Source organism: Sinocyclocheilus grahami, unplaced genomic scaffold (assembly GCF_001515645.1).
Source record: "Sinocyclocheilus grahami isolate Dianchi unplaced genomic scaffold, SAMN03320097.WGS_v1.1 scaffold358.1, whole genome shotgun sequence".
Taxonomy (NCBI): Eukaryota; Metazoa; Chordata; class Actinopteri; order Cypriniformes; family Cyprinidae; genus Sinocyclocheilus; species Sinocyclocheilus grahami.
In genome coordinates, this window is record NW_015505537.1 from 1375061 (window position 1) to 1390122 (window position 15062).

A 15062-nucleotide genomic window follows, 5' to 3' on the forward strand; every position below is an offset into this window, starting at 1 on the left:
TTAAAGGTTTAATACAACAAATATACAATAAACATTTCATTGTTTTGTAAGGCTAAAGTGTAGATCTTAATTTATTAACTTTTCTTTCATCTCTCTTTCTGTTTTATTGCTGGCTTTCTGAATTTCTGATTCCATCCCTGGTAAAGATGTTCTCCTCCTGGCTGCTGTCTCTATTCTCTGCACAAGTTCCACATCCCACGGGTGAGTAACGAAGCTCAGCACCTCCCCTCCCTCGGAGCCACCGGCTCTCCCCACACGCCCTGCCCGGTGGATGTAATCTGTGTGGGTCTCAGGGAAGTCATAATTGACGGTAAGTCCAACTCTCTGTGTGTCCAAACCTCTTGAAGCTATGTCAGTGCATATCAGAACATCAACATTCCCTCTTTGAAAGTTCCTGAAAATTCCTTCTCTCATAGTCGCAGGCATCTCTCCCTGGAGCCTCATATGATGAACACCCATTTCCTCCAGTGAGTAGCCCAGCCAGTTCACAGTGGAAGCAGAGTTACAGAACACCAAAACGCCTTTATGCTCCACTTCGGCCTTCTTCAGGGCCTGCTGAAGCTCTAGAATCTTGTCTGCACCTTTGACCCTGAGAAATGTCTGCTTTACATGCGGCATGAGATGATGTAGCATCCGGCTTTTAACGGTCACCATGCTAGCCAGGTCAGTCACCTTACTGAGCACTTCTCCTACGCCACCCGGAAATGTGGCTCCCACCACAACCAGCTGAGCTTTACGGACGAGCCCAACCGTCTCAGAGAGCCTGGATGCCACCTCAGTATGTGAAAGAATATTTTCAAGCATGCCTGCAAAGCTTTCGTCAAACATAGTGTCGGCTTCATCAATGACTAGGAAGTTTAGTTCATTCAAGTTAATGAACCGCTTCCAGAGGGCCTTTAGTAGGGCGCCAGGAGTGGCCACTAAAACATCCGGCTGACCGTGAGTGAATGCAGCTTTGATGTTTCCTACACCTCTCCCACCTCCTGCGACTTTGACCACAAGTCCAAATGGTTTGCAGATCGACCGCGCTACAGATGTCACTTGTTCTGCTAGTTCCCGTGATGGCACGATGACCACAGCATGAATGTTTCTCTCAGAGTCTGTGAAGGGCTCCTCCTGCCCGTCTGCCTGCAGCCTGTGGATGATGGGAAGGAGGTAAGCGAGTGTTTTTCCGCTTCCCGTCTCTGCAGCACAGAGAATGTTGCGTCCTTTCAGTATTTTGGGAATGGTTTGGATCTGCACTGTGGTGGGGTGAATTATATTCTGACTGTGTAAAGTCTCGACCAGTTCTGGACAAATATTAAAGCTATGAAATGTCTTTTGGGGGGCGGAAGCACTATCATCACCCTTGTCCTTCTGCTTGAGGACAGATGGTGGAGCACTTTGGATACTGTTTATGAAAAAGTAATCCCCTAACGCTTTGTTACTCTTCCATCCCTTGGATGTCAGAACAGGTTGTTCAAATTTCCCAAGTGTATAGCCGACAGATTGGTTTAGCTGAGGGTTTTTGCTCTTGATCAACAGTCTTCCAGGCTTGACTGTTGGCAGCCTGTCAAACTTCTTGCCTTGCATCTGTTTGATGTTCTCTATATGTTCTTGCATGCGTCTCGGGATGCGGATCACCACAGGCTGTGAGCTAGCGGTTGTCACTCTGCGTACACCCGCGCTAAGGCACGCGATCTGTCCCCAGCCGAACTGCGAACTACAAGAACTGCGCGTTACCTGCGAGAGGTTAGAAAAAAGAAAGGCACAGCGTCCGATCTTCACTGACTGCATTGTACATACGAGGTACTTCCACAGTACACGCGAAAGTGAATCTCGGATGTCCTGTTTAATACGCAAACGTATTTAAAAATAATGTTTTCACGTGACAAATGCGATAAAACACTGATCTCACGCACCCATGCTTTTAGTTCGTCCGGGCGCATAATGATGACGTTTAAAAGCCCGTCACGCCAAAATTAAAGCCCCATTTCTGAAAAAAATAATTAATTACAAAAAAAAAGCATTTCTGCTATATATTGCATTTTTTTCATTTAACAGATTCAGCTTATGGAAGCAATAACACAGGATGTTGCTGGCAATACAACGTTTCAATCATCGTCTAAAATAGTACAATCTAGAAATGGGATTTAGAAAGATTAAGAAATGCTGAAAGCATTGAAGCTTTTTAAGAGTTTAACTAAATTCTTTATTCTAGGGCATTGGTTGATTGTGTTGAAATGTCAAAATCTTTTAATTATCCAATATTGAATAGAGGGGGCTTTATATGGCAGAGATTATTAGGCTATGCTATTACACAACAAATTCATCAGTGTTCATTCAACTCTTTGAGTTAAAATCAACTCTGTGTGAGTGAACATAATGTCCCAATATTTTCAGAGTTAAGGTACACTTTTAAAAGTGTTACTGATTTAACACTAGAACAGAGTTATATTTACACTGTAAAACGACTCTGGTCCACACCACAGGGAGTTAATTTTTCTTCAGCACCAGAGTAAAGAGTGACAATTTAACACTATTAAGATGTATTTTAACTCTAGATATTTTTAACTCTAGTGTACGGAGTTGATACTACTGCACTTCAACCAGGTTAAATTAGGAGAGTTGATAGTAACTGTCAGGAAATAATTTGTAACAACTTGCAGAGTTACTTTGAAAACAACAGATTACAATCAAAACAATCCATAAAGTTAAATTCAACTTTAGTCTGGGATCACATTCTGCTCATTCTACAAAGTTAAAAATAAAGGCAAAATGCAAACAGTTGTTTTAACAAACCAGTTCTTTATTAACAAACAAGCCACTTTACTTCATGGAAGGTGCACTTTTAAAATAAATCATGAAGGCACACTATAGGCATTTCTGTTATCAGAAATAATATGAAAGCTGCTAATCAAATGGTCTGTAATACTTAAAGTCCTGCACATGTCAGTGAATGTATGTCCTGTGTGTAAGTCGCTAAATGTCAGTGAAGTTGAGTCAGTACCTTCGACTTTGCAACACAGTACAGCAGTGCTTGAGTCAACACAACATCCAGCACACTCTTAAAAATAAAGGTGCTTCAAAAGGTTCTTCAAGCGATGCCATAGAAGAACCATTTTTGGTTCCACAAAGAACCATTCAGTCAAAGGTTCTTTAAAGAACCATCTCTTTCTTACCTTTTTGTAATCTGAAGAACCTTTTTTCACTACAAAGAACCTTTTGTGAAACAGAAAGGTTCTTCAGATGTTAAAGGTTCTTTATGGAACCATTTAGACAAAAAGGTTCTTCTATGGCATCATGAAGCACCTTTATTTTTAAGAGTGCAGATGAAAAATCGCAGGATATGTAAATCAGTTGTGTCCAGTTGCAAACAGTAAAGTTTAGTGTATAGTTGTTTCACAGAGCAGGAAAGGCTGTGCAGATTCAACTTCCTCCAAAAATACTGGAATGCTGGTTTCCATCTCGATACATTCAAATGAATGCTACTTGTGTTTTATAAATACAGTACGTTTATAGTGGAAAAAGTTAAATCGAAGCAAACCTATTTTGGTTAGGTTCAGACTTTTGAATTGATTGATTTCCAAGTAAAAAAGGAACAAAGAAAATCATAAAACTAATCCATGTGACTCCCAATGGTTTAACCTCAATACTATGAAGCAACACAAGTGGTTTATTTGTGCAAAAAACAATTCATGACTTTATTTACAAAATATTAATATTCAATGCATGTTCACACAACAACATCTGTTTTCGCATCAACACATGCATGCATTGTGATGTTCTCTGAACGTGTGTTAGAGATTAATATTTTGTAAGTGGTAAATGTTTTTTTTTGTTTTTCTTTTTTTTCAAACAGCACTCGCGTAGCTTAATAAAATTGATGTTAAACCACTGGAGTCACTGATTATTTTAAGGAGCTACACCTATAACTGCCTATATCTGTGTCACAGGTTTCCATTCTTCATTTCAAAGGAAGATATTTGATGTTTGAATGTACTCATGAGCCTGAATGATTCAGACCTTACTCAACATAAAAGTGGTTTTAGGATGGCATGAATGAGCTGCTGTGAAAGATTCAAATAGAGGTGCAGCAGTGCAAAACTAGTGTTCCTTATTCTCGGACTTCAGATTCATTTAGTAATCTGATCAAATTTTATATAGGGTTCTGAATAGCAATTATGACATGAAAATTTTGATTTATCTGATTTAAAACACATGTACATTTAAATCAATGTTTGAGACCCGTTTTCCCAGTAACTGAGACGTTATGACTAACACAAACACAGACACAACTGATAATTAAAGGTAGAAATGTTCACCTGTACAATATACACACTTTCAGAAAAAAAAGAAAATGGTACAAAAATCTGTCACTGGTGTGGTACCCTTTCAAAAGGTGCACCTTACCTTTATTAATTCATTAGCCCAATAAGATGTGATACATATTGAAAGAGTGTACATATTATTCCCGAAAGCATGCATAATTGTACCTAAACGGTATGTATATACCATTTGAAAGAGAACATGCCCCAGTGACAGCTTTATATCTTTTTTTCGGAGGGTGCATATTCATTTCAAGGAAAATGTAATCAACAGTTTACCTGAAAATTAGTTTTGTGCCCCTGGCACTTTCATTAATCTCTGCTCCAGCCTGAAACCACAGAGGTGTGCTGCCACTGACCTATGCATTCAGATAATCACAGACGTTCAGCTGTGTCTGCAAAGGGAGATAAACAACTCCTGGTGTGAGTATTAGAAAGCCAAGTGTGTTCACGAGTCTCTCTCTCTCTCTGTGTGTGTGTGTGTGTGTGTGTGTGAGAGAGAGAAAGAGAGAGAGAGAGAGAGAGCGTCATAAGTCTAGATTATTTATGTAGCCTTTTTTGTTTTTGTTAGAAGAATCCCTATTGAGTGTTTGTCTTTGCTTGTAATGGATACTGAAGGACAGAGAAGCACTTTGAAAGAGCAAGACTTATTGACTGTGTTGCTTAGTAAATCCTATCATTGGATCATTGGTTGTTAAATATGTTAACATTTATTTTAAATGAATTTAATTTAATTTTTTAAGTGAATTTTTTTTTTTTTTAAGTCTAGATTATATGGCAGTCTCAAATGATCACATTATTCAAAATTCAGCAAAGTTAAATAGATTTAGTTGTTTGTTTGTTGGTTGGTTTATTCATTCATTTTAGAATGTTCAATGGCCTTTGTCACTGTGTCAGAAACATAGTCATAAGAGCAGTGTCACCTTTTTTCTTTGCTTTATATCTGCACAAACAAAACAGCTTCTTGCTTCTTTTAGCCACAGGTCTCGCAATAAATTGGTGTTTCACTTCAGTGTTTTCACTTAGTAGTAACTGACAGGCAGAAGCAAAGAGAGCACAGAAAGGTTATTGCAATGCAGTTATTTCAATACACACTCCATCTGCCTCAGTCTCTTTAAAAATACATCATACCAATGAGAAAAAGACAAATGCTATACCCAAACTTTAAATGTCAGTTTGGTGTAATTTTTTACAACTAATGTTAGCCAAATTTCTTGAATATTTTCTTATATTTAAGCTCCAGACATCAGATTCTTCTTTGTATTCCTGAACAATCTGTCTCAGAAATGGCAGTGTTATTTGTCAGGTCTGAAATATCATATTGAATATTTATTGCATTGCAGGGCCGTCTTCCTGCAAATGGCAGGCTGTTATAGCTGTATGCGGGAGTGAACATTTGATGTTAAAACTAAAAGTGATTTAAAACGGCCTGTTCTGTTACAGAATTTTCACCGCTAAATTGAATTTCCATGTTGTATTTCAATGCAGGTAAAAGTGCCCAGGTTGCATTATAATGCCAGGATATGCCTGCCTTCAGACAACTGATGACTGGTGAAATGCCTCAGATGGAAAATATGCCATGTAGGTACTATTTTCCCCCAATTTGTCATTGAATATTTGACACAGAAGATGTTTGATATGGATGTAACAAACTAATTTTATCTCAGGTTAACATGATTTTAGATCTTTAGGCAGAGTATTTTTTGAATGACACAGTATTCTCAGTATTCTTCATGAAGTTACAAATACTGTGCTGCTTTTCGTTCAAGTGTCTTGTTTTTCAATCAGCCACTGATTAAAATCAGATGCGTCTCTGGAGTCCTTAAGTCCTGACTGTGGTTTGTCCTGAGAACTTCCACTTCTCACTCCTCGGTCTCATTCTGCTTTCCATCTGCTTTCCCTTGTGGGGTTTTATCGACACTCAAGCTAATTACACGGTCACAGTCTCGGAGAGTGGTGCCACCGCCACCAGCATTAATTATATTCTCTGCATAAAATAAAAACCCGTTCTTCTATCCAAATAAACAGAGACTCAATATTTGGATTTCTCTGGGTTTATAAATAATGATACCTGGGCAGTTGCAGAAAGAATGGCATTGGATATCAGATCAAGGAAATTACACTGAACAAAATGTGTTTCGGAGAACATTGCACACATTATCGGTTTTAGAGGGGTGCATGAAAGAGAAAACAATTATGATGTGTGATTCGAATGACAAAATGATGTTGTTCGCAGGAGTATTGTTATCTTAAGCCTATATGAACACATTTGTTTTCCGTATACAAACATCTTGCCATTGTGCTGAGTCACTTTCTAAGATCACTAACACTGTGTAGTGAAGCCCCTCAGTCTGATTTGTTTAAAGGTGTTTTTCTCCTTCCCCTAAATCTTTTTTATTGTTGAACAGCAATAAGACAACAGCAAAAACTGCTCAGATTAACACTGATGCCTCTGAAAAGGTTTGTTCGTGTTGAGGCTCATAGCAATTACAGCTTAAACACAGCATCCCCATGAGACTCTGAGCTTTAATGACTGCCTCACAGTAATGATGCTGCATCAACATAATGTCCATTACACAGGATGAATTGTGTGCTCAATAAGAACCACAGCTTATGCTGCCCCCTCACACTAACAATCCTCTAGCACCTCTCACAACAGCTCTTACCATTCTCTCTCTCAGAAACGATTTTATTTTCTGTATAAACTAGCTCTGGTTGTGGCTTCCGTTGTAAGATCCTCGACCCCTTTCTAGCATTCATTTTATGCTGCAGCCAAATGCACGCCACATGCGATGTCAGATATAATGCAGCTTGTTCAGCCCAGAGCTTAGATACAGCGCCTTAGATATCAAAGGGATTTGCATTGTTGTCTGGAGAGTATTGGTTGCTGCTGTATTGCCATGTCTTGTTATTATTATATACAATTGTTATATACAAGTATTATTATTATTAGTAAAAGGCTCTAGTGACATGTCATAATGATGAAGAATTGACTTTAATAGGGAATTTGGAAGTGGAAAAATAGCTGATAGGATTTTAATTGGAACATGTTGGAAAAGCTCACAAATGTTGACTTGTATGTCATGTATGGATCCTGAGGAGTACAACATGTTCATCAGTATAATTTATTGATTTCTCTTTAGACAATTTTCAACAAAAGCTTGTTCAATTAGAATTGAACAAAATAACTAACTAAATAAATACAAAAATAAATAGATACAAATATCTGGGAAAGAAATAAGGAATTATAATTAATCATTCAAATTATAAGTATATTTACAGCCATTTTTGCAAAAGATGTGTTTAAATGTTACACAGACTTTTTAATGACTCTTCTACTGTATGTATTTGATTCACTGAAAAGAACCAACTCATTAGCGTCACTTGTTTGACAATTGAACTATACTGGTTGGAGTATGTTTTTGGTTCAATAAAAAGAAATGACTCATAAGAGTCATTCATTTGGGAATCAGACTGCACTGGTTGTGCTGTATGTTTTTGATTCATTAAAAATAATTGAATCATAAGAGTAATTTGTTTTGTAATCTAACTGCACTGATCTCAACACACTGAGTTTTCACACATAGATTCAGTAGCATGTTGCACATTCATTTAGCGCAGGAAACTCCTGTCAGAAGCCTTACTATTTCTATCTGGTATAAAGAAGCGTTTTCTGTGGTCCAATCACAAGTTGTCAGCGCTTAATACAAGTTGAGACAGAGTCTAAAACATTTTGCGATCAGATCATCGAAACCACATACAAAGGTAGTCAAATATATGTCAAAGTTTTTAGCTTGGTATTCTTCCCCCACACACAAGAACTATTAATGGAACCAAATATCATTCATTTCTGGTGTGTCATGTGCCAGCATGTCCTGGAACTAGTGGACTTGCACAAAATGCTTTAGAAGTCCAGTCTGACTGATGACTGTCCAAGCTCTGTATACTTTCTTTGGGTGACAAAACAAAAGCAGGACCAACACATCTGACTGGTCCATCTTTGTCAGCGCTTTACTGCTGCTAATGGCACACCAAAAAGAGACCAGCTTTATCCAGCATATGAATTTCCAATAGTTCAAGTAGCTTTATGCTGGTTAGTGCTAGTTTGGTCAACCAGCATGTTCTTTCTCAAGAAGCTGGTTGACCAAAATAGTTTTTGGTTTTAAAGAAGCTGGTCTTTTGGGGCAGAGCTCTAATCTGTGGCAGACGTGTGAAGGATGGGTTTTGTGCTGCTGTTTGTAGACCTCAAACCTTAAATAGCTTGTGCCAGACAGTGTGATGGATTCTTCTGCAGTGCCATCATCTCTTCATTTACAGATCACTGCTCTTTATTCCGGCTCACTTGTAGTAGTTGTAGTTGGGAGGGCTGGAGGAAAATCATTGCCATAGAACTCAAATCTTTGCATGGCACTATCTGGAGATCCGAAAATAAAATTTCATCAGGCCCTTATGCTGGAGGGTTATCGCCGTGGAAGTAAAAAGTAGGAAGTAAAAAGAGGGAAAGCAAAGGGGCGATGGTTCTGGGACATGATGTAAACTGGACTCAGATGTGCATCTCTGTAAGTCATTCACTTTGTCACATTCAGTTGCCATTTCAAGGTCTGCATTTTGTTTTTTATTCAAATCTGACTGGCATGCCTCTGACTTCAATTTTGTTTACAGCTACCTGAATTGATCTGTTTTCCTCACTGAAAGGCTAATGCCCTTTATTGTTTGTGATTGCACTGCATGCTTGCCAGATTTTTGTGATTACTTGGTAAAATTTGTTGTGGGTGGATTCATGACATTCTGTCTCCAGGGCAACGTACTTTAAACTGACATAACCCAAGTAACTGAATGTTATTATTATTATTATTATTATTATTATTATTATTATTTCCTGTGCTGCTTCCACTTGTGTGCTTTCTCCACATGATGAACTCAACAGATGCCAGGCCCAGTTGTTAATGCACTTCATAAACAGCACTTTACCCTGAAATTGTTGTCAGTGCATTTATATATCAGTAAAATGACTAATTTCTATTTTCCATAAAAATAGTCTTTTGTACTGTTCATTGTCATGCCAAGTTTCAGACACAATAGAGAGACAGAGAAAATCGATGAATTATAATTCATTGTGATGCATTTTTCATTATCATCTTATGTAAACTTAGCTCAATGACATTATCATCCATATTCAATTATTTATTCAAGTAATTCCTAATAGATGCATGGGTTATTATGATCAAGGTGGAAGGGTTTCTGATTAGAATAGTTTGTCTATGGATTCAAATTAAGTTAACTTTTTCTTTGAGAGCAACATTTGCATAAATATTCTATGCACAGTCTTCAGATTAGGCTCTAAGAGGATTACATATATCTAAGCAATATTTCTAAATCTGTTTGACGTGTATGTTGAAATGTTATATTAGAATTGGTAATCTGAATTAGCATCAGTCTGTTAGGGATGACTAAAATGAGTGGCTGACCTTGTACTGGTTAAAGCGGTCCTGCAGATATTAGCTTTGCTCAACCATGATGACAGTAAATGCAATTTAACACTCATCCAGAAAAAGTCTTGTCTGTTTGTTTTTCTTCTTTCTTTTCACAGTAAATTGATCTGTCAGTTCTTTGACATTCTGTAAAATCTCTGGAGAAAATAACAGAAATCCTCAATCTTCACTTTGACATATGCAGACACAAGAGCACAAAAATCTCCTCTGCTGAAAAGTACATTTGATATCCTTCATAAATGTCACAACACTCTCTTTTAATCTCCTACATGACTGAAATGACAATGGCATTTAAATTCTTAATTGAAACGCCTTTAGTTTTGCTAATTAAAATGTTAATCCTTGGGATAAATTAGCTGGTGTGAACATTACGATGTACAATCTAATGGAAATGATTTATATGATGTACCTTAACCCATGTCGCATTTAGTACAGCAAGGTTTTCCAGTTATAACTATGAAAGGATTGTGGTTTTTCATATGAACATTTAGTCTACTGTTCTTAAGCTATAAATTCAAATAGTATTCCTCACTATAAAAATAGTATGTTTACTTGATTTTAAAGGGGTCATATGATGTTGCTAAAAAGAACATTATTTTGTGTATTTGGTGTAATGAAATGGCGCCTTCATGACATGGCGGTGGCGGCAACAACAATACTACAGCGAGAATAAAAGTTACACCTTCTTTCTTTGCGTGAACATTTGGGCGGCGTTATGCAAATCTTCCCACATAGCGATGTAGATATGTGGGGGCGTGTTAGAACGAGCCGTTTTAGGTAGGCGTGACTGACTCTGAACTTTTATAAAGAATATCTCTTTGGATTTGAGACTTTAGTCTTTGCAACTTTACAGATCTTCTTTATGCACCAAGAGCTTGTAACACTCCAAAGAGAAAGGAAAAATTTAAATCGCATCATATGACCCCTTTAACCAAAATGTTGAGTTTAATGCAAATTTTTAATTGTTGCTGAAATGCTAGAACAGATCGTTTATAGTGCTAAACTACAGTCAAGCCGTTTGCGGCGAAAATAGTATGCATGCTTTTTATGATAATTACGGTAATTTGCAGGCAGTATGAAACGACAGGCATTCTGAGGTGTTTTTCAGTTGAATCTATAGCAGATAGACCCCTCACCCCCACCTCCTCAAGCGGAGTATAAACAACATTAAATCTTATTTAATTATAAGTTAATTAGTAGACTTTAACAGTCTTAAAAACTGTTTTAAAATAATAGCTAGTACTTGGTGGTGTTTCCATTTAACTCCTTGGCCAACTATATTGCACAAGTGGCCAACAAATACACAATAAATAAATAAATAAAAATCACTGCTCTATGCATTTTTGGTTTTGTTTTGTTTAATGTTCACTGTGATTTTTGATTGATGGAATATATATATATGTATATGTGTATGTATGTATGTATGTATGTGTGTATGCATGCATGTGTGTATGCATGTATATATAATATATATATATATATATATATATCACCTGTTCCTTGTAATCAGTTATCATCCTCACCTGTCTGTCCCTCGTTATCTATATATAGTTCGAGCCCGTTCTGTTCTCCCTTGTCTGGAATTGTTCATGTCAACCTTGCTACATGAGTTTTTTTGTTTTACTAAACACCACTGGACTAAGCTGTAGGGAAGGGATCCCCCGGTGTTTGGAAAGCGTCCGGCCCCGATCCAGAACCAGCCCGCCGGCTGCCGCTGACTCGGCACTCTTGGACATGGCGCTGCCTCAGGAGTTCTCGGGGCCCCTATTCTCTCTCCAGAGTACGCTCCAAAAAGCTCTCCTTCAGCTCCTGAGTCTCCTTCGCCTCCGCTGATCCCATCCAGCCCTCCTTCGTCTCCTGAGCTTCCTGTGTCACAGAACTCAGCTCCTCCAGAGCGCCCTCCAGTGCCCGCTCCTCCAGAGCACCCCCCAGAATTCCTAATTTTCCCCAAGAAAATGTTTGGGGGGGAGGGGGGGATATGGGGGGACATATGCCCGTGGCCGTGGTAGCCAAGCCGGCTAAGGTCACGGAGGATCCGCCATGGCAACCTGAACCGCCTGCTCCGCCATGTCCTCCCGAGTCCCCTGATGTGCCATGGCTCCTCAGACTGCCTGATCCGCCCTGGAGGCCTTCCCTGTGTCCCTGTCTTGCACCAGCCTCCAGGGCGCCCCCCCCACTCTACCCAGTGGTATTGTTACGGCGCGGGACGCGCCTTCCGGGAGGGGGGAGTAATGTCATGTTCTGTTCCCCCTTGTCTTGAATTGTTCATGTCAACCTTGTTACGTGTGTTTTTCTGTTTCCTTTTGATTATTAAAGTTGGTAATATTCTCCTCGCTCCTTTTCAGTATGTGTATATATGTAACATTACTGGTCATTTAGTTGTTTGTTACAAGTGCCATGTTTGTGACTTAACTGTCATTTATTTAATTTTAGTTTTTTTTTTTTCAGAGAGGATCTACTTTGATAAATGCTTTTAAGTGTCATTTTCTTGCACAGACCAATCATTTTGTTTATCATCAGGAGCAACAGGTGCCCGTCCTTCGTACGTCGCTAACTCCGTTAGCTGGATTTGATTGTTGACTATTTAATTTTTTATTTGTGCTATCATTATTAATTTCTTTATTTGTTCTTATTTTATTACTGACTGCTTACTTGTAATTTTTTATTCAATTCAACGTTTGAAATCAAGCTATCTCGTGCTACTGCATCAAAGTTACCCCACTGTAAAATTAAAAAAACACTGAGAGAGCAAAAATTTGTGAGATAGCTAGTTATAATGGTAACTAAATAATGTTTACATATGTATAAAAGCCTACATTAAAATCCGTCATATAAATTGGTCTCTTCATTAGAAATTAGCCTAGTGATTATCACCATTGATGGACAAAAATGTTTAATAATATAAAAAATATCTGTATGACATTATATTCTGCAGTTCTTCCCTGTTGTACCGAATATCTATACTTTTCAAATTATCATATCGAAGATAGAAATTCAAATATTGTGACAAAATTAATTTTTTAGGGAAAAAAAGTTTTTTTTTCTTGAAATTTTGTATCAAGTTGATTAAAAGGTATTCCTAAATCATGTTGACTGCTGTCATCTTTAAATCATGATTTGCATATGATTGTTACCCTCAGCCTATAACCTGTCTCTTCTTTTTCATAGTCATCTGATGTTTGCACTGCAGTACTTCAGGAATTTTACAGGATGTGCTTCGTAAGTATTGTTATTGATGTTTCTGCTCTTATTTTGTTTTATTCCATGACAACATGTCAGGTTATGAAAAATAAGTTCTGGGTATTCTTTTTATAATTCTGCATTAGATACTATATTTTCCTCGTGAAACAATTCTGATTTGTGAAATTGGTGATTTAAATGCATTAAATTGATGAAATTGTGTTGACTGATCACAAACTCACAAACTTTACACACTTTGATAAAATATAAAATCATGTAAATGATGGGTGTGATCCATCACTCCATAACAAAGGAGATAATGCTCTCTAAGTGTTTCCTGCGAGGTTAATATTAATTTTGCTGTGAGCTAGTTTAAGATCAGTTGTGATACATTCAAATGAAAAAATGCAACGTGTATTTTTATTAGATAACATTTTATTTTGATGGTCCCCTTTAGTCTATTGACTAAGCAACTTTGCAACTACATGTCAACTAACTCTCATTTGAGTATTAGTAGGCTTATTTAAGGTTAGGGTTGGTAGAATAAGTTGATGTACTTGCAAAGTTGCTTACAGTGAGTAGAATATCTGATGGGGAACCATCAAAAAAAATGTTAGCAGATATTTAGCATACAGTCTACTAATACTCTAATGACTGCTAGTTGACATGTAGTCACAGAGTTACTTATCAACAGTTGTCTAAAAGCTACCATCAAAATAATCAAATTGATATTACAATCAAAACGTGTACAACAAATGTGTACACATTCATATGATCTGATATCAGATCTTATGGCTGTTTGAGAAAAAATATTATTATTATTATTTATAAGTGGTCTTTGTCTGCTTTAAGTACAGTGAAGTTACTTCACTTAAAGCAGACAAAGAGCACTTAATAATAAGACCACATTAAAGCATTTTGGAATGTTTTCATGAAGACTTTGTATTTGTTATTTTACTGTAAAAACACAAATAAGATATACTAAGTTATTATGCAGATCTTAAACAATGGCAAGATATGAGACCTATAATACATCTATGTATTATGACTATGAGAAATATAATCCATTGTAACTTAAGTGGATGCAATGTGTTCATTGTGTGTTATAAATCATCATACGCTTAACCACATAAGTATTATAATACATTAAAACTGTTCTTACGATTATTTATAAGATGATGCAACATATTATAAGGTTTCTTATAATGCATTATTCATTCCTTATAATGCTTTAAGAATAACCGTATAATGTATTATAAATACAGGCTTCATATAAAGTGCTACTGTCAATCCTTCTATTAAGATCTTTCACTTCACTGAAATAGTTATCAGAGAACAATCACTGTTGGGTTAACAGAAATATCAGTAACAAAAGGTGCACTGGGCATTGTGCAAAAATAATTAATATTCTACTCTGACCTGTAATGATAATCCGGACCAGAAAGGAAGACCTGCTCAGCCTCCTGCAATGAGAAATTCCGTAGGAATATTTTCAGCGATTAACAACATAAATTCTGCTCTGGATCACACAAACCTACTGTATTCCGCCAGAGAGGACTGCGGGTGCAACGCATCGTCATTTGGATTACTTTTAGTACTGCTTTTGACATTTTTGCAATAAATAAATTATTGTAACATTAATTGCATTTATCTGTCTGTCATGTTTTTTATACTGTACAGAAATGTTTAGGATCATAGGTAGGAGTGGAATTAGCGACTATAAATATATTTTAATGCTATATTGTTACTAAAAGTTTTATTTTCCTGCGTATTTCGGTCATTTGCGTTTTATATCCTTTATATATCGCTATAAAATGGGTAGGTTAAGGTTTGGGGGTAGGTTAAGGGGTCTAAAAATCTAAATCGCTTATTGATAAAATGATTTTAAAAAATGCATTGATATGAATATCTAATGATATAAAAGATACGTAAATATTTTTACGTTTTTTAGCTTGTACGTTTTAAACGTTGAAATACGTCTAAATTGTACGTTTTAGCATGATTAAAAACGTACAAAAGTGTACGTTTTGTGCTTGTAAATGTTACGTATTAATACCTACGTATAAACATGAGACCAGGCTGG

General features: G+C 37.0%; 1 protein-coding gene across 3 annotated transcripts; it reads right to left on the reverse strand.

Annotated features, from left to right (window-relative positions):
* On the reverse strand, positions 1–1935 carry ddx28 (DEAD (Asp-Glu-Ala-Asp) box polypeptide 28). Of its 3 annotated transcripts, none has more exons than XM_016229811.1 (2): positions 1889–1935; positions 3–1666 (listed from the first exon to the last, which is right to left on the reverse strand). In XM_016229811.1, exon 2 carries the CDS (start codon positions 1600–1602, stop codon positions 67–69), a length of 1536 nt encoding a protein of 511 aa, XP_016085297.1. In that variant the 5' UTR covers positions 1603–1666; positions 1889–1935; the 3' UTR covers positions 3–66. The 3 variants fall into 3 exon arrangements, with proteins under 3 accessions (XP_016085295.1, XP_016085297.1, XP_016085296.1); XM_016229810.1 differs by having other exon boundaries at positions 3–1651; positions 1712–1918; XM_016229809.1 differs by having other exon boundaries at positions 1–1918.
* Positions 1936–15062: the final 13127 nt, after the last annotated feature.

What these genes read in the sequence shown, in the direction of transcription:
- ddx28 (XM_016229809.1), bottom strand. Translation starts at nt 1,776, where the DNA reads ATGCAGTCAGTGAAGATCGGACGCTGTGCCTTTCTTTTTTCTAACCTC.